We start from the raw sequence: 27,255 nt of genomic DNA, 5'->3' as shown, positions 1-27,255 counted from the left end.
TAATCTGGCTGCAGAGTTTAGAACAGTCAGAATTCCATGGTTATTGTAGTATAATACCACAGTCAATTATATTTCTTATTTTACATTTTTCTTTGTCTCTTTCTCACACAAGCCTAGACTATGAATTCATAATGTTAATGAAATGTGTTGTGATGTTCCTGTAGGCTGCTGTGGGAAAATAATTACAGTATGAGGAAGGTGATTCATGATGTAGTCCTGAGTCTCTAAAGTAGGACTTTATGACTGATTGGGATATGAGAAAAATGGACTGCAATGTCTCAAAAAACCTTCAAAACCCCTGACAGATCAAACTACAGTCACTGCAAAGATTAACCGCCTCAGCCCAATACACATTTCTGCAAGAAGTTTTAGTGATTTGTACTTGAACCCTTTTAGTCACCCAAAACATGGGGGTTTTTTTGTGGTGTGTTTCTGACAACTTCTCATCCTCTTTTTCAACCAAGCAGGTAACTAAAGCCTGAGCCTTCTCATGAGAAAAAGAACTGGCTGACAGCATGCTCTCTCCAATGCATGCATCCTGCTCAACACTGAGGATCAGGAGTAATATGATGCCAAGGCTGGTCTCAAAATCCAGACCTATGGCTGGCAAGTGTGGTGTTTTTATTTCTCCTTCTCATTCAAACCTAGAACAAATGCAGAAACCTTTTAAGTTTCGCTGTTGTTATTCACCGTTCTCTTTGTGACTACTGAAGAAAGAAATGTATAAAGCTATTTAAGAAATATGTGTAGACATGAAAGTGCTTTAAAAGTGTATAAAATACAGTGCAAGTATGTCTGTTGCTTCTTCTCCAGTCATATGCTACACTTAAAAAGCCAGTATGTTTTCTTCCACAAAAAGATCTTTATATTTCTAAACTTTCAGAAGGTTTAATCAACATAAATAACAGTCTGAGCATGATGACATCATGTTCAGTCCTAGAGTTGTGCATCTCAGCTGCTTAGTCGTTTAAATTGGTGGAAATAAGCACAAGTAGTTAGAAGTTTTCAAAGGTCAAAGGAGCTACTGTCTTTTCAGCTTTGAATCACCTGAGAGATTCCAGTTTCTTGGAAATATAATACCAAGGCTACATCTCTGCATCTCTTTTCCTCCCTCCACCCCCTTTGAAGCACTATGGTAATTAGTTTAAAGGGCAAATCACACCACACTCAGTAGAAGAATCCTTTTACAGTGCAAGTTCCTTTTTATTTTCTCTTTCGTTTGAAACTAAAGAGGAGTTTTAGCCCACATTGTGTACTGAGATATTTGACCGAATGTTCTTAACCAAATGCCAAAAAGCTGTTCACGGGTTTTCAATAACATTAATACTTTTCAGTACAAATATGACAAGTTCTTTTGCCTTTCTCTCTGAAGAGAAATAAGGGAAAAAGTGTTCCTCAGAGAGCAATTTGTGAGAAAATTAAAATCAAAATGAAAACAAGAGTCTTTTAAAAACTTAATTTTAAATGTGATTTGTTGTCTTCTTTATGAAAGTGGCAGCATGATTTCTGTGAGGAAGCCACCTCTCACCTAGACTTGCCATGGAAAAACATTCTTTTTTATTTTTTTTTACTGTCAGATGCACTGTTCAATCAAAAGTTATTATTAGAATCTGTACCAAATTACCTGAATAACAGGACTCTAGAGTGTTTTAGCAACTGGTATTCCTTTAATGTCTTTACAAATGATTCTTTGCATTGTTTCCATATATTTCTAGCTGCCATTCTGCTGCTGAAGTGAAACTGTACCGGCAGGTTGTGGAGCATTTCCATTTTGTGGCACATACAGTCTTTTCAGAGCTGGGAGCCACACACTGGCGCTCCAGGGACTTCTGGCTGCTCGCACTGCTAGTAGTTTTGCTTTGGTTCGTGAGACTTTACCTGCATTATTTGAGCCAATGGCTCTTCCTTCAGACCATCTCCGTACCTGTTACAAAGTAAGTCCTGCTAACCTCTTTTCTCAGTCAGAATATTACTCCAAATAATTTGATTCAAAGCAGTTCCTTTGCGCTATGAAGAGAATCAATGACTAAGACTTGTGCTAAAGGTTCTACATGAAAGCCCGGATAGGAGCCTCTGCAGAGACTAAGATCAAGGACTGCATCCAGATTCTAGATGATCTGATATGCAAATGTGACCCTAGGAGGTGTTAGTAATGTAAACTGTGTCTTGTGTCAATGCCTACCTCTCTTCTTTCTGAGATACCTAGCAGGTGATGTATCTTCCAGAAGAATAGTTTATCATTTTGGATAAAGTATTTCAAAATGCCTAAGAAGTGCACAAAACTGAAGAAGCATTCAAACCATACTTCATATTACTGAAGTGATCTATGAGTAAAATACTTCTAAGAATTTAACTTTGGTATATCAGTTTTACTGTGAGTACTACAATGGGTTGACATATTTTAACTCTATGATACATACTTTAGCTCAGGAATTAGAACTCCCTAGAGAGTTGCAGGAAAATCATTGCTTGTCACTACTTACATGAAAAAAAGGTGGAAAACAAGTCCACTAGTGATATATACCCGATCCTCTACATATTGCTGTGGGGTAGAGAATGGGTTTACAGAATAAGAAATTTCAATCATGCTTAGGAAAGGGACAATTTCTCCAACAGAATTTTTTTTTATTTGTTCACTTTAAAGCATCGCGCAAACCTGAATCAGTCAGTAGGAGCCAGTAGCGTGCAACTTTCTGACCTATATCTGCTGTGATAGTGGGATTGATTATTGGCTAAAATTTGTACTGAGTGGACTCTGGACAGTGCTGGGTATTGTTAAGGTGGTCTTCTAGATCTTAATGCAAAGCCAACCATCTCTCCCTTCTCTCCTTGCACACCCCATGTGTGCTCAGCCAGCTGGTGTTAAAACTTCTGGGAGGCCAAGCATCGAGAGTCTGTGAAAACAAAGGAAACTCAACAGAAGGAAGCAATGCATGAGAGAGTGGTGGTCATGTTCAAAGCCACTAGTCACAGCTGTCCCAGGCAGTCAGCTAGATAATGGATAATGTTCTCAAGCCAAAATGCCCTGGATCAGCATCCCAACCTGTATCTGTGTGCCTGAACAACATAAGACTGAGCTGAGCACTCTCTGCTCCTAACAAATATAGTGGTAACACTCACAAGTCCGAACCAAAGTGAGAATCAAACCACTTTGCATTTAACTAGGAACAGAATTTAAACCACTTCAGCTGGATTGAAATTTTTGCCTTAAATTACAGCTTCTGTATGTAGCTCACAGAGCCATGCAGTTCATGTCTCTTACAGTGCCAGCAAATTTCTCATTGTATGAGCTTTGCAAATCTCATGATCTTATGGTGGCAAGAGGAACATTTCCAACCACTTTAGGCATGTTAAAAGCTATGTCTTTCATATCAGATTTTCTACTTCATGCAGTGCCCAAAGGTACTGCAGTATGCAGAGACAGGTAAGCTTCTGGGGCCTGTACTCATGATCGTGCTTCTGGGAGGTAGCATCTTTGTATAGCCTTTCCTGCACAGTCTCAAGGGCCTGGAGGTGCACCTATTGAGAGTCAGAGGGAGTCAAAGGAGACAGAGGCAGGAGGAGAAAATTTCTTTCTTTTTTGGAGTAGCTTCATACAGTTTTTGGTCAGAGGGTTGTGATGCAGATAGGGATGTAACTTTACAATGCAACATGCATGATTCTATTTTTTTTTTAATGGTCTGCTTAGGAGCACAAACAAACACTCTCCTTTTGCTTTTTTACAGATTCCAGCTCTTTCCTCACACTGTTGAACTGTGTTACCAGAACTCATTGCTGCACACCAGTGAAGAGTTGGTCATGGTTGTGGTGGGACCCCTAACCTTGAATGCAGGGCTGCTTCTTATGGTCCTGATCAGATGGGGCTGTCAGCAGCTGTTTGATTCATTCCCTTCCTTCTTGTCAAAGTTTATCATAGCTATGGGACTATGGACAGTGCTAGACCCCTTGGCAGTGTTAGTAGTGGATTCATTCCTGAGGGTGAGTCACTTAAAATAACTTGAACATGAGAATTTGACGTAGAAGTTTGTTTTATTCAATGAATCACTGAAAGATATGAAATTCCACCCCTGGCAATGGAACATGAAAGTTAAAAAGAAATTAAATAATAATGTTATACATTACCTTTTTATTAACAAAATTCCCATCTAATGGAGTCACTCTGTTTCTACATAAAACTAAGAGCACTGTATAAGCCATATACAGAGATAAGAAAGTAAATCCACTGCTGAAGTGATTGTGTCTGCTTTGAAAAGGATTGCTGCAATTTTAGATGTTAATGGAGATGGGTTAATGAGCAATCCTGATTATTAACACTTCAGATTTTTCTAAGCACTGAAACAGACAAAATGAAAAAAATGGAGGTTATCGGGCACTTCTCTGACATGCAATGTAGTTAATATAATTTGCTGGCACTCCTAAAAAGACTTGTGAGATTGAAAGATAAACATCTTTAAGAAGAGAGCTTCATCATATATAAAATCAGTAGAGCAAAGCTCCCAACTCTATGTATGTGCTGTGTAGCCCAACAGTACTTGGGTGACTGCCAACTTTTATCACGTCCAAGGTAAATGCCTAGTCTCCTAGAAGATGCAGTTCAAATTTGGGTCTCACTGTGTATGTGATACAGGGTCCTTTTGATGGGTGTGAGATTCTGAGAGCTTTTCTGGGAGTGTGGTATTGCTCGTCTTCTGCCCTTGTTAATCTTTCAAAGTCATCTATGTTTCTGTTGCTCACTCTAGATCAACAGACCTTGTTGGGGATCAGGTTTTCTCAAATCTCTTGGTTCCTCATCTGCTAACCTGTGCTCTGCAGGTGCTTCTTTACTCTTTACATTGCAATGGTTTTGAAAATTAAAATTCAACTCTTCAATAAATTTAATTGGAGCTTGCTTGGGAGGTAATTGTAATAGTTTCAGCATGTAGCAACACAATCTAGTTTTCATTTGGACAACCTGTATTTTGTGATATAAAACATGCACAGAATTGAATTTTAATTGTAATTATTCTGATTGAGATATGTTTTTCCTAAGAGAAAAAGAGGTATTCCTGCAATAACTGGGCTAGAAATATCGAAATGCTTAAAAGGCTTTTTTCTCCTTTCTAATGCTGATGTATTCATAAAAACTGGAAGAAAGGCTGAGGTTTGCCTTATCTTTCCCACACTTGCATTGAGAAAATTGTTGCCATTGACTTCAGTGGAATTGTGTTTAGTTCTAAACAAACAGGATCATTACTAATTTCAAATAGCACTTGGTCAGGAGGAAGCACGAGATACAAATAAAGTAACTTGCTTTTTCATTACAATGTTAAAAAAGTACACACCTCTCTGTACTTCATACTGAAAACTTGGCAGTCTTACCACCAAGATTATCTTTGGTAGGAACTCATTTGTCCGAATATTACACAATATACTGTGTGTATCCTTTCCAAAATGAAACTATATCTCTTACATGTGTTTTCATTATTGCATTTGTAATTTTTTTTTCTCCTGGCATTCTTTCAGCAGCTATTTCAGATTTACTTGCCAATCTATTTTAGATCAAACCTTTTTAAAATATTATGTTATGGTAATATGAGTTATTTTAGTGCTAGAATGTATTTTAGTATCCTAAATGACCTTAATACTTATGAAAGATGACAGATAGCCCTGGAGACAAAAGTTTTTGTGTTTACTAAGTAATGTTTTCTTATTGCCAAGGAAAGGCTAGAGGGCAGTTGCATTGGTGGGGGGGATGGGTGTCAAGTAATAGTCCAAAATACTGTGTCAAATGTGTGATTTCAGGTTTGATTTATTGTCAGCTTGTAAAAGGATGTTCCAAGGATAAGAAACTCTTACGCAGTTCAAGTTCTACCAGAGCTTTCCTGGGACCCCACTCACTTCATTTGTCTGTAGCTTTTAAAACGCAGACAGTAACACCTCTTTGGCCACATGGATACGTGTCATCATAAAAACCAGTAGGCATTGCAAAAGGCTCATGTGACCATCCCTCAGTGATATGATAAGTACTTGAGAGAGACGTTGACAAATGTTATTTAAGTAACTTGAACTGAAGACACCTTTCTTGGATCATGTTTTTGAGGATCATAGAAGGTATACAGATTGACAGAATATCTTTGTTAGAAAGTAAGGATAGAAAAGTGCAGTTCTACCGTGCCATCTTTGCCTTGCCAGATAGAACTGCTTAGACAAGAAAGAAATTTATTCTTTGCCATTCAGGCTTTTGCCTCTCTGAAGGAATGTCAGGACGTGACTACTGTGCAGAGGATTTTTCTTGGTAGACAGTTTCTTGTGGTTTTGGGGTTTTGGGTTTGTTTGTTTGTTTGTTTGTTTGCTTGTTTTTCTCCCAGAATAGAAGATATAACTGGGAGATAGAACAGAACCAGAGTATTTTAATATTTTTGTTACCAATATGGACAGTTCTGAATTAGTGACTAGTCTTTATATGTCATGACTGGTGTCCTAGGACCTTTAATTTCCATTATAGAAACCTAGCAGTGTTGCAAAAGGTGAAGAGAGAACAGAAATGTCCTCAAGAATCTCAGTCCTTTTATAGCTCATCATTGAACCTGTAGTTGTTGTTCCTTTACCGTACATGTCACTGCATGCATAGGAGGTAGCCAAAAATGGGAAGAAAGTTTTGGCATTTCCTAAGGATTAATTTGGCCAAGTTGCTCAGAAAGGTGCAGGTTTCTTGAAGCCTAAAGGTCACAGACTCTCTCTGAATGATGAACACTGTATGTTTTGGTGTTCGGTTTCACATCCTTGCAAAATGTGTCAACATGATCTAATATGGGTATAGCTGTCACTGTGTCATTTTAAAAAGGAAAAAGTGAAGAGAGAAATTTATTTTAGCTCTGAGCAGTAGAAGATCCATGATATGTATTTAAATTCTTCTAAATTGATCCAGCAGAGGGCAATAATATGTCAATACAGTAGCTAGTTCTTAAGAACTAGATATGCGGGGGGAGGGGGGGGAAGGAAAAAAGGAAAATAATAGATTTCTGGAGAAGAATACAAATCATTCAATATTATGCCTACTTGGTCATAGAAATAAGGCAAATTTCAGCCTTCTTCCCTTTTCACTTTTCCTGACATACATTAGTAGAGTTCACTTTGAGTATTTTCACTGTTACATGGGTTTTGTTCAATAAGTCACCTCTATAGGGTAGATTTTAATTGTACTAAAATCAGCCAGAAAATAGTTTATTTCACATCTCATGGTTAATTTCAAATTCTGTATAATAGAATCCTAAGTTTCAGACTGTGTTCCTTGCAAATTACACTTAAATTCTTCTTGTAAATAAATTCAGGCTCTTTTGCCTCTATGGTCTAATCAGGTTTGATATTTTCTGATATTGATTTTTTTCTCCATGACAGCGATTTGGGAACAGTGTAGACAAACCAATTGCTGATGCTGCAAAACTCTCCTGGGTCTTTCTAAGAGCTGAGGAGTCAGGGGTTCCTGGTGCTTTAATCACTGTGATGCTTTATACAGTCCTGTTCATGATCTCGTCGACAGTATTGTACCTGTATTTTTTAAGGTATGCTTCTTTATCTTATTATTCCCTTAGGAGCTTAGGCTCATGCCCCTTCTCCTGTTAGATAAAATAAGGTGACATCGGAAAAGACTTATCAGTGTCACACATCCAGAGCCCAGAATTGCAGATAATCAAGGAGGGGTTAGGTTCTGCTTAACTTTTAATGCACTGGGATTTGCTGGGCACTGCAAGTCAGAGATGGAGCCATCTACTTCCTCACCAGGAGCACAGCTGGTATCATGGTTTTTCACAGAGTCTAGGAGCTTCTGCTTGTCTGGCTTCAGGCAATGGTGTCTGTGTCAAGGGCTTAAGCTGCAAAGTGTGTGTACCTTTTATATAGGTATTTTGGAAGATGTGTCTTATAAGCAGGGGTTTTGTGAGAAATAGGAAAAATTTCAGAAAGCTACATATGATATGAAGTGCAAAAACCTCTGAGTTTGTAGTGGCTCTCAAAGCCTTACAACCTTTTGATGATACAGTATTTTTCATTTGATGTGACTGAGTCATCATGACATGACTTAATCCAAATAATTTTTCCATGAATTCAGCCCGTTTTCAGTATTCAGTTCATCATGAAATTTGACCAACTACCTTTCTTGCCACCTTCCTAGTAGACACAAATTAACTGTGCAGTCAATAGGGACAGATGTGGGATGCTGAAAATTAATTAAATAGGATGTCTAACATACTGGATGAAAAAATGTTAGGTTTCTTTTTTCTGAGTGGCTCATCTATAATGTAGTATGAATTTTGTACTGGTCCTCTATTCATCCAGTGATGAATGTTGGCAAGCACCAATAAAAAGCCATATACAAAGGCAAGATGCAGGCAGATGTAAGAATAGAAAAGCCCACCATACGCCCTCCATATGACAGAATCAACCCTCAGTCACCCTCTCACAGATTCGGCAGCAGTCAGGAAAAGATAAATGGCCATCTAAATTTCTGCAAAGTATTTCAAAGCTTCTGCATTCCTGGAAGCTGTACACAACTCCAATGTACTGGTAGTCTAGTTAATTAGTTTTTGGGATGTTAATGCCTTCTTAATCATTGACTTAATAGTTTTGAATAGCTTCATAAGTTTTAGTTGCTGTTGCTTATTACTCAGGAAAATTAATTTAAATTAAAACATTTGTAAGACAGGTTTTTATGAGAATATTACCAACATCTTCATTGTCTGGGGAACAGGTGCAAGATCATCAAATATACCTTTCCTTCTGGATCAATTTTCCCATAATGTTTTCCAATAAAGGGGTGGGGGAATAATGTTACTAAGGGAAAAAAAAGTTGTCTTAGCACAACACATTGCAAAAATGATTCATTGCAAAATACAAAAGCAAAGGGAAAATAACAAAATGTGTTACAGTGGATAAGGTCTTTGAAGTTCTTTTCTTGATAACAAAAGGAGATATTTTGAACACTGAAGTCTGTACAGAGTAAAATTATACTATGATCTTCTGCAATTGGATCAACTTTCTCTTCCTTGTGTGTCTACAGCCCAACACAGTGGGAACCTTGGACATAGCTAGGACTCTTGAGCAGCACACTGTCAGTCCAACAATGATAGCATTAAAACTTTTTAAAATGTTTTTAAGGAAAATATCTCTGTAATTCATAATACTGTTTCCTGAATATTGATATAACAGCATTTGTTTTCAAGAGAAAATAGTGCTATAATTAAGACAGTAGCATCCCTTTGTGTGAGTGTTTCTCAGATGTTATATCTAAAATATATTCAAATGTAATGTTGCTCAGCTCAGAAAACATGTTTTTAAACAGACATCCACTTTACTTTTCGCTTGTAAAGTAAACCAATATAGATATTGAGAGATATCTTCTACCTTAAGACTCCAATCCACAGAGAAGACTTTGGCTGTTGAATGGAGGAGTTGGTGCCATTTTTTAGAATTACTCAGCAATTTGCCATTAAGCTGAAGTGTTTCACAGTGTGTAAAAAAAAAGGGTAAGAACACTGAACCCACAAGACCACCAAAGGAAGCAGGGGACGTGTCTGTTTCTGCCACAGCTAAAAAGCTTCATGGCAGCACTGATGAACAAGCAGGAAGCTAATGAAATCATGGGTAGGGGATAAGCAGCAGTAGACATCTATTTGCATCTTTATAAACCAAAATACCTCAAAAAGTCTGGCTCCCCTTGGGTATCTTGGGAGTCTGTAGTACATCTAACATGGAGAGATATTCTAATTGCTTTTTGGAAAAATGAAGTGGCATTGGTTGCAATTCCTTCAGTTTAATTCCTCTAGACATTAGAAACAGACAGGAATTTGTTGGTGAAATGTTTTCTACACTGTGAGAAAATGCAGACCCTCTCAACTAAAAGTGTCTGTTGAAAGCGCCTGAATTTCCTGGTATTGAAACATTATTCAGGGAAAAGCTTCAAAAATCTACATTTTTCAATGTTAACAGCAAAACTGTTTTTGTATTTTTTAACAGTGGTTTTCCAAAAAAGGATGAGAAAGGCTCAAGTGAAGATGTAATAAATTATTTTAAACCACTAAAATTACCCTTCAATTTTTGGTTTGTGTAATTCTTTGAGAAACCCGTTTTTTTGACTAACTCTGGATAGTAAATCATTTCAAGGTTTTCTGTTCTTTCTGAGAGATAAATAAATGAACTTGTAGAGTATTATACCGATTCTCAGATGTCTATAAAATGTAATTTGAGTTTTGGTTTTTTATTGTATTAGCAATAGAAATAACTATTTTATGTTTATAACAACCCATGTTAAGGTACAATAGGTGTTTTATTGTTTTCATGTTGAAGAAAAGAAATTAAAGCAGGTAACAGGAGCAGGCTGAGTCCTTTGAACAAAATGAAATAAGTTAGAAGACAGCCTTCATGATTCTTAATTAATTCAAAGTTAATTATATTGTTTATAACCATGTGCTTAAAATCTTCATATAGAAAATGTTTATGGCAGCAAATAGACAGTAATTTAACTGCATTAAATTTTACTGAATTTGAAATAAGAATGTTACATTAAGTGAGCTTAAATAAATGGCAAGGTCTTTCTCTTGTTTAGCAAGATAAGTGACAAGTCATTTAACTTGCTGACCTGGAATTTCAAATATGAACACCCTGGAATAATATTGCTTCAACATGAGCAGAAGGTCAGAAAGCCCACCAGCTTGACTGCTAGTTTTTTAACTAAGTACAAGATAATTCTAAATCACTAGTCAACTCTTGCAAAAGTGTATCTATTGTATGAAAAGATCATCTGATGTAGATCCAGAGATTAAGAGAAAAACTTTTCTTTGAAGACACTGTGGAATTTGGTAAATTACTCTGTGAAGGATATTAGTTATTTATAAAAAATAATTTCTACTTTAACGTGGTTTAAATTACTCTAGTATCCTGCTTTGCCTTAGCACTGATTTGCATTTCACACTTTAGAGCATTTTCTATTATTTCTTGTAGCCAGTTTGTTTATATTCCCAGGACTATCTACCTAGGTTTTCTTCCAGCTGCTCTCCCTTTTATAAGAGAATCCCAAAATGACATCTTGGAAGCTACAGCAAATTTAGGGCTGCAAAAAAGAATGTTTCAAATAAAAGAAGGGTGGGGGAAAAAGTACAGAGAACACCTTTGCATCAAAGCATGAGATATAAATTCCTAATCTGACGTTGAGCCAGGCTACCAGATTTCGGTATCAGAATAGCTACTCTCTCACAGAAACTCTTGGATATAGAATTTGACCCTAAGGTACACATTCCCCTTTGAAGAGAGTGCTAAAGCTGCCCATGAGATCAAGATGAAAAAATGTCTCTTGGTGCATCTCCTTATTTCTGTTCCACACCAAATCTCAGTTGTGGGCAAAAGTGTACTGAGCAGCTTATTGAGTGTGTTTCTCTACACTTACTGTGAGCACTGTAAAGTGTGATGTAGAACTGGTGTAAATGTGAGGTTCATTCTGATTTATCTGAACAACCTCTGCCTTTCCCATCTGTACATATTGTTCAGCACATACAGGCCAATACAAGACCCAAGGATAAGGACCAGTCACAAGAATTGGCACAAGTGCTGCTATACGCAAGAAGGATGAGAGTACAGAAGGTCAAATGAGTTATACCTGTGCTCTGTCTCCAACCTGCCAAGAAATGAAGGACCTGTACAGCCCCACTGAAGTCCAGGCATTTTGTTGGTTGTAGAGCCAAACAGCAATCCATGCACTTCACATGACTACCCAGCCAGTCTCTGAGAAGGACAAAAAGGTTGAAATTGGCACCAAGCAACAGTTGAATTGTAGTAAAATCTTAGCTTGGAAGAGAATACAAAAGGAAAGATTCCATCCAATATCCAAAACTGAGATTCCATATTTCCTGATCTTTATTTTCTGAACCCCTGTTTTGGAATAAAAGTAGAAGAAAAAACCGATGAATTGAAGAGGTTTGATTTGAATCCAACAGAAATTTTTTTAAGTTTTTAAGTTTATCTTAGGCTAAAAATGTGACACCAGACTTTTCCCAAAACCTCACAATATTTCTTGGTTTCACCTACATTAGGAAATACCACACAGCAAGCCTTTCTTGTGGTAGAAAGTTTTACTGTGTAGTGCTTAGTCAATTCCTTACCACAGTACAGAAATGTCATAGAAAAACAAAGCCAGCAACTGAAATTAACTTTTCTAACTTCAAGCAAAGTTTAGATTGTGTAGACTCCAGGCTTGGGTTTGAAAATAATGGTGAGTTGTTCCTTTCTATATGACATGGTTTGCCCATTATTGAACCCTGGCACAGCAGGACTTCCATTTATGCCTAACTATGGTACTGGAATAATTACCCACCCCAATGGTAAGGACAGACATTAGACTTTCTGAAGGAAAGTGAGATCAGGATCTTTTTGGGAAGTCAATACTTTTAAATAATTAAAATAAATTGCTACTACATTGATGTGATTTGATTTGGGTACCGTAAATCCTACAGAGGGCTGGGGAGGGCTGTATGTTGGAGAACTTGTTGGAAAGAAGCTTCTTACTCATCAGTCAAGAGCATAGTCATGAAGGTGAAATCAAGATTTAGAAGTCTACAAAAGGATAACTTTTGTAGGATACCTTCTTCTTTTTTGTGTGTGTGAAGAGTCCTTTCAAAAATGAACCCACTGTGTCATTTCTGTCCTTAGGCTACATAGCGAAGGTTGGCTGTTGGATGTATTTCGACGTATTCATGGTGAGGAAGGCACATTCTTTATTCCACTGGATTTAGAGATTTCCAGTCAGGAGCTCAGCTACATTATGAAGAGGGCTGAGCAGTGGAGAGGAATCAACGGTGAAAGACGGATGGTGAGTGGTGAACAGTGTCTGCAAAAGGAGTCTGTGATCCAAATTAATGCTCTGTATTTCTGGGTATTACCGAAGAGGACATAGATATTAGAAAATTATTCTTAGGATGCTTCATTGAAGGGAGAAGTTAAGAAGCATGTTCAGGAGAATTTTGTGATGTTGCATGTGCATTGCCTGAACATCATAAGGGGTTACAATCTGCTTAGTAACCAAAAGCTTAGAGGCATCACTGGTGTTAAAAATGACCTGTGCCATCTACTAGTTCTTGACTGGGTCATAGAGACCTACTACTTGTTTAAATGTCAGTGTCATCCCAGATAATTTTTCTGCCAGCTCAGCAAATTGAGGAGTTCCATGAACAAGTAGAATTCACTCTTTAAAAGGGCACAGGTGGGGCTGCCCTGAGGAGGGGGTGTGAGTTTGGTCAGTCAGAAATGATAGCTATGCTCTGCTTTCTGGCCCTTTCCTTTCAGGATTGCCCAGAGGAGTAGGGTAAGTTGGAAATGTGCAGGGGAAGGTGCACTACTTTGGTCATCAAAAATAACTCCTCTTTCTTTTCCATTAAGCCACTAGTGTCTAGTCTCAAATACAGACCTAAGGCTGTGATGTATAGGAGATTAATTTGTGTTTACAAAGTGTCCAATGGTGGGGGTGTCATCCACAGATGAGGCTTCTGAGCATAATTGCTTTCAAAGGATTGAAAATAGAAGAAATAACGTGGTCAGCAGTCTGTGAGGCACACTGTCTTCCTTCTGTGAGGGACTTCTTCTTCCTTGCTTTCTAGCTTTGCATCAGTGTTATTAATTCCCATGGGACTATTTTATAAACCAACTTTTGGTCAATTGTTAAAGTGCTCATCAATTTGATTTATACATTTATGAATACCTCTGAATACAATGCTTTGTTTGGTAACTCTCCTGCTTCAATGTAAAAATGAACAGATTCCATATAGGAAGGAAGATAGTCCTCTTAAGTACATATGAGTTGTTTTGTTTTTCTTTTCTAACCCACTGGGATAAGGACTTCAGATAAGGGTCTGCAGGTTTTTCAAGTCTCTATAGCTACCTCTGAAAGATCAGCATTATATAAATATATAGCCTCAGTTGTCACTGTTATAAACATCTGCCACAGCTGTAATTATTTTCCACTTTTTTTTTCATGATGACAGTTTGTACCCTGAAAGGAAAAACTGAATGATAAAGCAGATAGTCAATAAACTTAATTTTTGTGGAAAAATACAGAGCAGAACATGGCGTTTCAACAGAGGAGAGGGAAAAAGTTGGAAGGAGTGGATGTGTTTCCACAACCACCTGCCTCCACCATTCCCACTTTTTATGCAGATAGAACTTATTTTTTTACCCCAGTAAGTAAAATAACACTTTTTTTTTTTTACTTGAAATCTTTCTACAGTAAGTCAAAGCATAACCACTGATGATTGGTTTCGATTACCTTTGTTACAAGGTTAAACAAATATATATAGTGGACCTCATTTTACATGTCAGGAGGAGGTTTACGTAAGATATTAGAAAAAGGTTCATCACCCAGAGGGTGGTTGGGCACTGGAACAGGCTTCCCAGAGAAGTGGTAACAGCACCAAGCCTGACAGAGTTCAAGAAGCATTTGAACTACTGATGCCATATGGAAAAAGGGGCAGATAAGGCAACTGCAAACAACTGCATTTCTGTTTCGACTACTGAATAAATTTCTAATGTTATTACCAGTGCATCATTTCTTGCAGCAGTGCTGAAAGGGCTGAATAAGAGAAAAAAAAGGAAAAAGAAAAAAAGAAGGGCAGGTGGAAAGGAGAGGTTGAGGATAAAGATGTACATAAAAGAATAGAAAGAAAAATTTCTGTTCTGTATACAAATAATGTGCCTCTCAATGAAGGAAATACGGACTGTCCACTGCTACAGTAACACATACTTCAAGGGCCAGAACATTGAAAAACATGACCCACAGCTATAAACACACCTAAGTGCCTAGTTTTGCTCCCAATATGCATCCTGGCATGCATGAAATGCCACACTGTAATGTGTCTACCTGACCTTAGTCTGAGATCCTTTAAAATGGACCAAGTCTCAGCTGAATCCAGCAGCACAGAGAGTGCAGTCAGAGCAGAGGGAAGAATTCCAGTGCTGTGTAGGCAGCAGTGCACATTTCATTCAACAAAGCAAAGTCAAGCACAATTTTGTCTTTACTGAATACCTAAGTTTCTGATTCTATTCTGTCTACATCTGCATGGATTTTTTGTCCTTCCTTTTATATCAGTCCTAATCAAATGCCAGGCTGGGGCAACATTAAACATTCCTGTTCTCTATTGGACATATTGGTGCAGTCTATATAATAAAAGAAGGTATGAACAATGTGGAAAGAGTGCAGAAATTTGCATCACTTGTATCAGCAGGATCTCTCCCATCTACTTCAGTGGCACAGGATCTGCCTCACAAATGGGGGAAATTTGCGAGAGGAGACTGTGGTCCAAAACTCCAGAGTTATCTGTACGAAACACAAATACTGTGAAAAAAGAATCAATGTTCTTCAGAAACCTGAAATCTTCCCCTTCTGCTCTTTTTTTTGGTTGTTGTTGTTTATATTATTTTGATGGAAAAGAGAATCATCAAACGAAGTTTGGTAACTCTTTAGTAAATCTAGTTCTGTAATAAAGACTTTCTCTGTTGTAGAAATGTGTTCTCCATATGGAGCATCTCCCTGCAAGACTGGGAACTATATGTAGAGGTCTTTTATGCTCCTAGGCATTGCAGATACTGAAAGACCCTTTTTTTTTTCAGCCATAGATTTGCATAAGGTATTTGTCTTGTCCCTTTCTTTTTGTATGTCTAATTGTACAAGGTAATCAGTATGGAAGACACATCACTAGCCCTTATTGCGTGCATTATTAATGTGCTAATTTTTAAATAAGATACGAAATTAACTGTGAATAATTTTTATAAAGGGAAGCATGAGACTGCCATATCTTACATCACTCCGTATAAAGAATATATTTTAAATGGAGGTCATTCAAGTAAATAGTCAGTCAAACCTTCTGAAAAAAATAGGTCTACGTTTTTGCAATATTTTCTTGCTATTAACCACATGCTTCCAATTTTTATTCCCTGGATTAAAAATTGCCCCATAAATGGGTATTTTATAATATGCTTAATTTCCTTTTATTAAATTGATAAATGCAGCAGTAGAGGACACATTTACAATATGATGAGAATTTAAGGTTATTGCATTTTATAATTTTTATATTGTTCAGAGAAGTGATTTGTCATTTGTGGAATGACATCCATGCCATCATTTCAAGGTATTTTTAGTCATTCTTTCGATAGGAAAAAGGTCACTTTCTGTAGACCAGGAAGACATCAGTCTATTAAACTAATTTGCCTACATGCAAATTTTGTCATTTTTACCTCATTAACTATTTATCATAGAGTAAAAAAAAATATATATTCATGAAGGGGCAGCTAACAGCCTGATGGAGCTGGAACTAATATTTTGCAACTCTAATGATTTTTTGCATCCTTAATTAGATAGCATAAGGTTGATATGATTAGGTCAGGATGTAGTGTTTTTCATTAAAATACATTTTAGAAGCTGTATTCATAATCTGCCCTTGCAATTAAATAATGAGCCTATGAGTTTAATATTATCGACCCAATTATTATCCCATGGAAAAGTATACTGTTAATAAATTTGTGCCGTAGGACCTTCATTAGCAACAAAACGAATTATATTTCCAGGTACACAGATTACATGGCCACAATCACATTTAAGTAGTGGTTTGGAAGGCACTGTGGGGAGAGGGCCACCAAAGCCCTGTACCATACAGAAATGGACGTGATTTTTTTCGAAGAAGTCACTTACAATGCCTTTAATGAGGAAAGCTGCAAAGAAGTAAAAATGCCGCCTACAAAGGCAGACAGAAATGTTTATGGAAACAAACATTTGCAGAAACAGTGTTCTGTGCACCTCTGCTAGGAGGGAGCCTGGACCTCCATTCCTCAACCTATGGAGGCAGAGCTGAATATTTACTGATCTTTTATTAGAGATGGTCACATGTTAAATGTGTGCCAAATTCTAGAATGGATAAAATCAGGACCAGTGACAGACAGGAATACATTAACTTGCCATTGATAGCAGATCAGTGGCGAGGTTAGGACTCTGCGTTTTAGCAAGCCTTTTTCTTTTTTGTAGGACTGATAAAATGACAATGTCTTGCCGTCCTCACCAAGTAATCAGTTTTCCAAAGTTAAGTAACAGTTCAGAGACAAGGCATGAAGTGGGATTTTCTTTTTGTCTAAACAAATAAGAGTGTTTTAAAAAAAAATATTTCTAGAAAAACAGCTGAGTAGGGATGGTCTTCTGAGGGGGATCTATTCTGGTTGGATTGGTTGTTAAGTGTGCAGAGACCAGTGCATCACCTTGTTCATGTTTAAAACCTCTGAACTCTTTGTGTGGTGAATTGCTATTAGCAGGAATAAAAAGGAAAAAATCTAACCTTTAGAGATTTTTACTGGATTTAGCCCTCCAGGTACCACCCCTACTTGCAGAGGTACTTTTTACATAATAATGCTAACGATGAGTAAAAGTTGTGCAAGTAGTAAGCTAAACCAACACAATTAGTATACCAAGCATAGGCCCAGAATGGTGGCACATAAGGAGGGTTTCTGAAAAAAAATGCAAGGTCTGTAGGCGGGAAGATAATGTGAAACTTGCACTTGAAATAAAGCCTGATGCACTGCAAAATTATTTTAATGAGACTAGGGCTAATTTTCTAATTTTAAAATGATATTATAGCAAACCATAAAAAATTACCCGGCAGTAGACTTTTGAAAGGAAAATATATTTGTAATTATCTTGAACACACAAGATTACTTCAGGGCCTATTATCGACACAATTTTTGGTACCACTTTACACTAATTTGCATTTATTACTCTCAGGCCAACTATTAATATGTTAATAAATAAGTCATTAATACTTGTTATTTAATTGCTATCTATTTATTCCTGTTCAATAATGCATTAATTACTTGTGAATAGTTGAGGGCAAAATCCTGCCCTTGCTAGTGGAATCAGCACTGGCAATACAGGAAACCAATGTCGGACATGTCAGCGTTGCAAGAGCTGTCAGAGAGCAAGCCATTTAAGCCATTTAGCACCAAGAGGTTAATTTCTGATCTTGTCTTAGAGGAAGCTTCATGATCCTACAGTTAGTCTCTACAGCAAAGCTGCTGGACCGTGGGTGGGGGCTGATGAAGGCAGGCAGTACTACACCTGAGATTGCTGTAATTTGTCTATTCTTAAGATTCTAGTCTTGTTGCCATACTGGAGTTTGGAGCCTACTTTCACAGACAGGTGGATGATGGATAGAGAGAAACAAAGGGCAAAAATCGAGGTTGTTTGAGGTCTGGCACTGGACTGAGGACAGTGCAACACATAGTGTGTATTGAGAAATGGAAATAGGTACATTGCTTTCTTGCTGTTGGATACTGGAAATAATTCAAAATTCCAGATTCAAGCTCCTTGGATTCCCTTGTATAAGTAGACTGTAGTGTAGATCCAAAAAGGCTACAGAATATACTGACAGCATAATTAGTGTATTTTCTGTTTGAAAATATCACTACTCTGTGATTTCTTTCCTCTTTTTGTTTAATGAAATGGATGGTGAGACCAGGCCAAATTTTGAACAAGAATGTTAGCTTGTTTCTGTGGATCTAATAGATCCGATCATCTTAAATTTGATCCCTTTGAAGAGTAGGGTGAATTTTTCCAATGAACACAAACACAAATTTTGGTGTTGTCTTTCAGGAAGCCTGATTTCCAAAAGATAGGTGAAAAGTTGCAGGAGTATATTGACATAAAATAAATGAGGAAATGAGCTGGAAGGGATAATAGCATGTCACAGATTGTGGGGTCCTGAAGGAAAAGTCAGCAGAGAACAAGGTGGTAATAAGAGAAAAGAAGGGAAAGTGGTTCAGGAATTTGTGCAGAAGACACAACTGTGGAAAATAGAAAGAAGATGAAAGAAAAGCCAGATAAGAGAACCTAATAGGAAAAGATAACTATACAATAATGGTTCTATAAAAGAATTCTCTTCTTCTCAAATTGCTGATTTAGATATCACTGATCTGCAAATGTAGACATGAAAACATGTGGAGAAACCAAAAGAATAATTTCCTTTTTATTCATTCACTCTTCTGTTTGCAAACTCTTTCTAACTGTGAAAGGTAGTTATACCTTATAAATGTAAGCTCTACCTCATGTACACTCTTTTATATCTTTAAGAAACAAGAAATTACTGAGACTACTCAAGCATAGAATTTAATTCCATAAGCACCAGTATGAATAAATCACTTTATTCATCTGAGGTAATGCACAAGTGTTTTAACCAGTACAAGTAAATCACCCTATTGGGCCAGGACAATTCAGCTCAGCATATTGAGGTGACAAGTAATCACCTATCTGCTACAGAAATTGTAGGATGGAAACCTTGACCCCTCACAGTCAACAGCAAAACTTGCACTGACTTTATTAAGGCCAGAATTTCCATCTATCTGTATAAGCAAAGGAGAAGGGAGGAAATAGGGCTGTGTCTCGCTGAACTTCTACGTGATCTGTGTATATCAGGTCAGATTCTCATCTGGAATAAATTATTGAAGGCAGAGTCTGTTGGTTTTTTTTAAGATTAAATAGAGATTGAAAGTCATGAGATGAGCAGAGGGAAGGCTCAGCCCCATAAGGGGATGTTACAGAAAAAAGAGCAAAATGTAAGGTCAGAAAAGAGCATAGCACTCTGTCGCCTTTTAGATTTAAAACAAAATGATTTCTGTATGAAACGACAAGGCCTTGAACTGTGTAGAATCAAATTGGTCAGATGGTCCTGAAACACTTTGCTAGCTGTTTTTTCAGAGTATTTAGTCCACAGAGACTGGTGGGTGAAAAGAAGAAAGGGGGGAAATGTGGATGGTTGGAAGCATCTGGAATAGCCAGCTATGCTGACCATACCCAGGCATGCTGTTAAACTTCACAACTGTTGATTAGTAATTCATCAGAAAGTGTGTATGTGCAAGCTGTGGAAAACAAGGTAATGCAGCCTAGGTAAAGGAAAACTTCTTTTGCCTGTGTGGATAGATCTAACGAGTGCAACTGCTAAAACAGATGTGCACACAAAAAGAGGCTTTGTAATAAATTATAACAATGGTAGAACGGATATAATCAACAAGTAGACTAATGAAAACAGCATTGGAAATTGAGTTGGTAGAATAACACTGCACAGGAATTGCTTGATTCCATGTTGTATCCCATCTTAAAGAACTAAAAAAACCCAATAAAAAAAATAGAAGAAAAAAAGATTAAAAAACCCCACAGCTATACAAGCTTCTACAAATCTGAAAGTTGCATAATAATAAGTTAAGCAAATAAAAAAAGAGATAAAAAGAAAGGCAAACTATTCAGATCCAAGTATTATGAGCTACTTACAACACTTCTTTTTTTGGTTGGTATGTGATAGTTCATGATAAGACTAAATTGAAAACAAAATTATTTAGTCAAACTCCATGGAATTTACTTAGAGAGTTTGTAAACATCAGCTTGTGTTTAGAAAACACATATCTTGTTTCTCTTTTCAATACGTATTTGGTTTCCCTTGTCAATGAGAACTGATTTATTCAAGTCTCTTTTGCTCTCCCCAATTATATGCACAATATAGTATTTCCAGAGTGAGTGGTAACAAATAATTTTAATCCTATAATCAATAAATGAAATATATAAAGGTGCTATTGCAGATGAACAAAATTAATAGTCTGCTGACATACTTCTGATTACTATACTGTCAGAAAGGTGATAATTTCTGTAATACTTCAACAGACATTGAAATTGTTTTGTCAGAAAGGTTGGACAGTGATGGAGGAGGAACACACTTAACTGTAATTTTTGTAGTAATTCATGGGAAGCTCCATTGACATGTGCTAATGGCACTTGATTGCCCTCAAGATGTTTTCACAACAGAACTCTGCGAGTGCCACATCAAGGTTTGCTCAGTCAAATAGTTTTTTCTCCTTGCATCTAGATAATTTGTGACCACAGGCAAACTTTTGAAAATCCAAGGTGGTTTGCAACACTCCATTGGGGCGAATCTGTCATCAACTGGCTGGTACAGATCGGTGCACTAATGAAGAGCAAGCTCTTTGGGTTTTTTGTCATTTCTGTACAAGCAATCCATTTCGTTTCTCCTCAGTGGCAGGGTATGTTATACATCTCATCCTGTATAATCTGACTTACATTATAATTTGATTCATACACAGCCTTTCCACAGAGATTAATTAGCAGCAGGCTTGAAGTTTGCAAGTGAAAATATGATAATTAGTTTTCTTGGAACGTTAACGTTTCAACACTTCAGGTTCTCTCCATCTTTGTCTTCAATGAAGCTGCAGTAAACGAGCACTATTTCTCTTCTAAATCAGACTCTTGTGAGGTTTGAAATACAGACATTTTCATCAAGCTGGATAATTTCCATAGAAAATTTACTAGCTCATGAAATATTGCAGAGGTAATTCATACAATGGTTCCCTCCTCCCCTTGGTAGGTTGAAGTATGATGTGAGCAGTTCTGAAAACCCCCAGGACAGTCACTTATTTAAAAACGGTGATTCCTACTCTTTGTGACAAAAATCAGCTGACTCTTCATTTTTTGCACAAAGCAGAATTAGCCAATAGGTCTCTCATATGGTTGTTGGGTAGTGCTGTAAACAAGGTTACATTAACACCTTTGACTCCCTGCACTCGCTTGTTCTCTTGGAGTGTATAATACAGGTAACTCATTTGGCACATACAACATCTCTAAGACCATTAACTTAGCCAGATTCTGAAAACAATTAGCAATATATCTGAACAACGAGAACATTCAAAGTTACAATAGTGAGTAAAAATGTTATATGAAATATCAACCCCTATGATTTAAAGACATAATTTAATTGCTAACAGATGGGGCTTAAGAAAGAACTCACATTATGGAAAAGTTATTGTGGTGTTGTCCGTTATGGCTGGGTGTAACTGTTTAAAAACTAGTATTTATTTAATAACTTGTGATTTATCCTCCTTGGCGCTGAACAAATTTCTTTTTTTCTAAGGATATGATTTTAAAAATCTCAGTATTCTCTAATTACTAGGTTTATTTCATCTTACAGCTCTGGCAGACATACTATGAGCGGGGCCAGGGTACTGTTGATGCCCATTGATCTAATTAGGTAAAGGGGAAATGAAATACTTAACCAATACTTAACATCTAAATTACTATGTAGTAGTGATCTTGCATATGCAAATACATGAAATTCATGTGTTAATTATGTATGTAACTGCAAGCAGGCTTTGCAGATCAGGTTCTTTATTTCTTCCTTTAAAGGAAATTACTACCACTGTGTGATTGTCACACAGAAGACTGCTGACAAAGAGTGAATTACTTTAGATGCTAGAGAACACTTAAGCAATGTTACAAAACTGAAACCTTGAGTAGCTTGCTTTCTAATAATGATCTTTAAATATTCTGGGAACTAACTATATTGGCATACAAAAATCCACGTGCTGACAGCATAGACTATTGAACATATCTGCACAGAGCAGAACAAAATCCCTTTGCCCACCATTGGGGCTGATGGGATATAAAAAGTACTGAACAAGGTCTATCTGTGAATAAGAACAGCTCTAGGAGACAGAGGAAGGCTGAGGTTTTGCCCATCTGTGTTTGCCTATGCAGTGAGTTTAGCAAAGATACACACTTGCTCTCAAGCCCAAACAGGTCCATGCTCTTTTCTATCTTAACCTGCGCTCAGAAGGCAAAGCAAACTGTGCCTGAGTCTACAGGTAAGCTTTGACTAAACTAAAAACAAGTTCAAGCAGACTGAATGTAGGTCATGGGACTCAGTGAGGATACTTGTCTTTCTGGTGTAGATATGCTAAAACCTGTGGTCTCAGCGGGCTGGAAAGCCCATCCCTGGCACAGAATTTGAAATAGCTACCCTTTGAAGCTGTTTAGAAATAGGGGCTGAATTAAACTTCCTCTGCTGAAGCCTGAGAGCGCTGTCCAGAGCTTATATGGTGGAGTTTTCTGATAGGGTCACGATTTTCACCCTGATGTGCCTGTCAGGGCAGAAATGTGCTCTTACCATGCTTCTTACCTACATCATTTTCTCCTATCTTAGTGATAGTCTGGGCATCTAAACCAACAGTAATTCCCTGGGTCTGTCTGAATCCTGGCACGAGTGTCTCTCAGGCCGGCCAGCAAGGCTTTGTTGTTGCACAGAGACTTGTTTTCTCCTGATCGACAAAGGGGGAGAGGAAGACATGCCCCAGGGATGCAAGATTGTAAGGAATTCCTTCCAACAACAAAACAGAGAAGGAGGCAAATTGACTGTTTTATTAGGAACATGATCTGTAGTGTTTTTCATCTGGAGAGGGGATTGTTGCATGCTGATGAATATGGGTATCGTATCACAAGAGTGCTAAAATGCCCCTGAGCAAGTATGTTCCTTCAACTCTCCTTCAGCAGCTCCTGCTATCCCAGCCACTGACCTGTGAAATGTGGTCGCGTGCTCTGGATTTTTCCTGTATTTTGAAAGCTGTTCTTTTCATCCTGCGAAATATTAGCCTAAACAGTTAAATGAGAGTTGCATTTGCAAGGATTTGTGCATTAATATTAATGGAAAATCTGACAGGTTAGGTGGCCAGAGAGGAATAATCATGCCATTCAGGTGACATGTAAGTACAGCAGGTTTTTTGCATTTATTGTTTTGAAACTTACTTAGTTTGGTCCGAAACAGAATGTACTTTAAAAAATCAATATTTTTGGAATGAAATCCTACAGTTTTTGAGAGGGTGTTGAGAAATGATCAAGAGAAAAGATTGGCAGCTTCTACTTTTGTCATGCTCTGATGAAGACGAAGCCAAACTTTGAGCCTCACAACACCTCAATCCTAACGGGCACTGATCTAATTTCCACACGAACCCTAGGGCCTCCTCTCTTGTAGTCTTTGAGTGCCTCTTACTGTACCTAACCTAAAGCTTTGGGACCACCTCAGTGGTTCTTCTGAGGTGTTTATCTCCTCCTCTGACTGAGTGCAGGGACTTATTTACACATGCTTCCTGATTATGGCCCTAAGATGCATAATTTACCCAGTGACATTAGCATCATCATGTTGATGTAAAATTTTAGTGCTACCATCAGGCACTAGGACCGAATTCCTATGTACTCAAAATGAGAAAGGAAAAGGTAAAGGGCAAAGCTAGGCAACACCTTAGGGAGTTGAGCTCTTCCCAAGCCCTTCCTAGGCTGCAGCTGTGGGAGTAACCCATCTGGTTTTGCAGGGCATTTGTCTGGCAAGAATAACCATGAAGGGTTGTTTAAAAATAGGAAAACTGCACCTGGTCATTTAAAACATTTCAGAAGGGGTTGTTGCGCCTGTCAGCTGAATGGCCATTGAAATTGGCACGTTGGCCATGACATGAGTAATTCTTCAATGAATCAGTCTTTTTGCATAGAAAATTATCCCATCAGAAACACTCTGAGTAGTGCTAGCCTGCAGGCTTAAAGCTTAAGCTCAGTCACGGCATAAAAACCTCTCCATCCTTGTTTTCTTTTGCAGCTGAGATTACCCATTTAGAATTTGTAATTTAGACTTTTCTCAGATAAACCCCCTTTTGTATTAACAGGTCTTGCCTGAGAGAGCAAACCTGCCAACTGAATCCTTACTTCACTAGTTTACAAAAAAAGATGCTTATTTTAGCCTTACTGAACACACTTGGTCTTTACGTTGCCATTTATCAAATGGGAAATAACATAGGAAAGTTAGAAAGCTGGTTTCTGTCTCTTTCAAAGTCAATATAAGTGGAGCAAAATACATACACGACAGTGTCTTCTTAAGATTTTTAGGATTACTCCACTCTTTTTGGTGATTATTTCCTCTTTGCTGAAGTCTGATGGTCTTCAAATAAACTGAAGGCTAGTGAAACTGGGAGCCTAAGCCCTCCTGCTGCTAGGGAAAGGTTTATAGGCTAGTTCCTTTCGTTATTACTTTATAAATGGCATTGTTTGAGGCAGTGTGTACTGCAGCTTTAATAACAACTTGGAAGATGTTAATTAATTTGCTGTTTGAGAACTAGTGTCTTTTCATGTGGTTTTTGTGGGGTTCAGATAATTGTTAGGATTTGAGACAGATGGAAAATCTTTTGTCATCAAAAGTTATCTCACCTCATGCTTAAGTTTGGTCAGTGTCCATTGCATATATTCAGACCTTGAGGGCTACAGATGTGCAGTGGGTGCCTTTGGCTCTGTAGGTAGGCATGACATAGATATAAGCCCTGCAAAATTCATCAGGTCTTTCCACAGGATGAGAGAGCCAGAACCTCCATCAGCTGCAGCCCAGAGCATTCGGCAGATCTCTGTGGATGACTCTTCCCTTCAAGGAGCAGTGCCAAGATTGGAGCAATGTATTCACATACAACTTGGTTCAGCCTCAACACCCTCCTCTATGGGGTGATCTTCTGTTGTTTGGTACTGTCAACATCCCCCATTTCAGAATACCTGAGTCTCAGGTGGTGTCCACAACACCCAATTGCTTGTTCCAGTGACAGAGAAAAAGATCTTTGGAATGGGAAAAGATCTAGGGTGCCTGACTTTAAGAGTGTCTTCTCAAAAGCTCTGCTCTTTCAGCTATAGCCCCTTCCATTCTTGTTTTCTTCCACTCGAAACTTGATGCAGTTTCCTGCAGAACCTGTTCATCCTCTTGGTTTGAGTCTCCTTTCTTGGTACCTTGGCTTCCATGTGCTTGCCCAACCACTTCTACTGTCTCTTGCTCTCCATCTATGTTACAAGTAGTTAGGAACCAGAATAGTCTTTTTGTCCTGTGTCTGAACAAGTGAGTCCTTATCCCTGTGGTGGTGCCAGCTCAACATGGGTGTACAGAGGAGGGTGATTTTAAGATTTAAGAAGCATTCTTCAAAGAAAATAGATCTGCAATCAAGTAGCTGAAGGATGATGAGCACCCTCTGAGACACAGGCATATTGCTCATCAGAAAAGCACTGTGAGTTTTCATGATGTCTTTAAACTGACCAGATGACCTGCCAGTAGCTGAGAGGGGACAGCTTTAGCTTGCATGGGGACAGCAGAACCCTATTGGAAAGCTTCCTATCAGGTTGAAATGGCCACTTTTCATTGCAGAGGTCCTTAGCTGTGCTGGGTCAAGGACCAAGGTGCCATGGCTCCCTGTATGGCATGCTTCATGGTCATGGAGCCCTGGACTGTGGAGACTCTTGCAAAGAAGCTTGAGCCATGCAGCTGGATGTTGTAGAGAGTGACTAAAAGAAAAGGTGGCCCAGCAATAGCAACGTATCCACAATATTTTCTTGTTCAGTTTTTGCAAGTAAAAGTATAAACATGTGTTTGAGAGAGAACAATATGACAGTGGATTATGACTGTTTTGGACTCTTTACCCTCAATTTCCTCTTGCCACATTTACACTCTGAAAAACATATGTGTGGACCAGGATTCTTATCACTCATGTACATCCAGCTTGAGAAGCACTTAACAGACTTCAAACATTACAGGAGCAGTTTCTACATTGATTCCAGTGTGTCATTGCTGTTAATTTATTTGTGTGTGATTTTAAATACTTGAAACGAACCCTTTGGGTAGCTTCCAAATGCGTATTTTGTGACTAAAACTTAAGGCAAATGGAATGGGCTTTTGGGGGAAGAGAGAGGGAGGAGAAAAAACAACAATGACAAATAACAAACAAAAAACCTCAAAGCCAAATCACAATACTGGCATCTTTGTGTAAATATAACATTCTCCTGCAGTGTTTGCGCTCTAAACGCTGGGGTACTGGAGAGGGTAAGCAATCAAGGGTGAGGCAAAACTTCCATCATTATTATTTACTATAAATACCTTTTAAATTTTTACTTATTGTCCAAGTTGAATGCAAAACACCATGAAAATAAGTTAAGTCAAATTTACCAGGAAAAAAAAAATCCCTTTGCTTTTGCGTTGGTTGATGGTGCAAGTAATTGTGTCTGTTTTAATTGTCTGGGGTCTGACTCTCATTTATGCTGTTCTGGCACCTTGACAAAGCTGTAGCATGGATATAATGATTTGCCAGAGCTGTGTGAAAAGGCCTGAGTAGTACACAAAGAGGAAGAGATTTATGATTTTTGAACCCTGAGATTAGCTCACTACCCTGAGATTACCTCAGTTAGTTAGAGCATGGTGCTAATAACGCCAAGGTTGTGAGTTTGATCCTTCTATGGGCCATTCACTTAAGAGCTAGACTTGATGATCCTTATGGGTCCCTTCCAACTCAGCTTATTCTGTGATTATGTGAACCTGGCAGTGCACTTTAAGCTAACCATGGAGGAACTCTTCTTGTTCT

General features: G+C 38.0%; 1 protein-coding gene across 6 annotated transcripts in view; it reads left to right on the top strand.

Annotated features, from left to right (window-relative positions):
* The window catches only part of OFCC1 (orofacial cleft 1 candidate 1), a 190,313-nt gene that overhangs the window by 122,962 nt on the left and 40,096 nt on the right, over positions 1-27,255 (top strand). For all 6 annotated transcript variants that reach the window (XR_003529499.1, XM_027654185.1, XM_027654187.1 and 3 more), the window contains 4 exons: positions 1,716-1,934; positions 3,726-3,978; positions 7,378-7,541; positions 12,676-12,835. Coding sequence is in view for 5 of the 6 variants with exons in the window: in XM_027654185.1 (XP_027509986.1) it covers positions 1,716-1,934; positions 3,726-3,978; positions 7,378-7,541; positions 12,676-12,835 (796 nt within the window). In the remaining variant the exon portion in view is untranslated. The remainder of the gene's footprint in view (positions 1-1,715; positions 1,935-3,725; positions 3,979-7,377; positions 7,542-12,675; positions 12,836-27,255) is intronic.

The sequence above is a fragment of the Corapipo altera genome, unplaced genomic scaffold (genome assembly GCF_003945725.1).
Source record: "Corapipo altera isolate COAL_440 unplaced genomic scaffold, ASM394572v1 60, whole genome shotgun sequence".
Classification (NCBI taxonomy): Eukaryota; Metazoa; Chordata; class Aves; order Passeriformes; family Pipridae; genus Corapipo; species Corapipo altera.
This window is presented reverse-complemented; position numbering and strand designations above follow the sequence as displayed.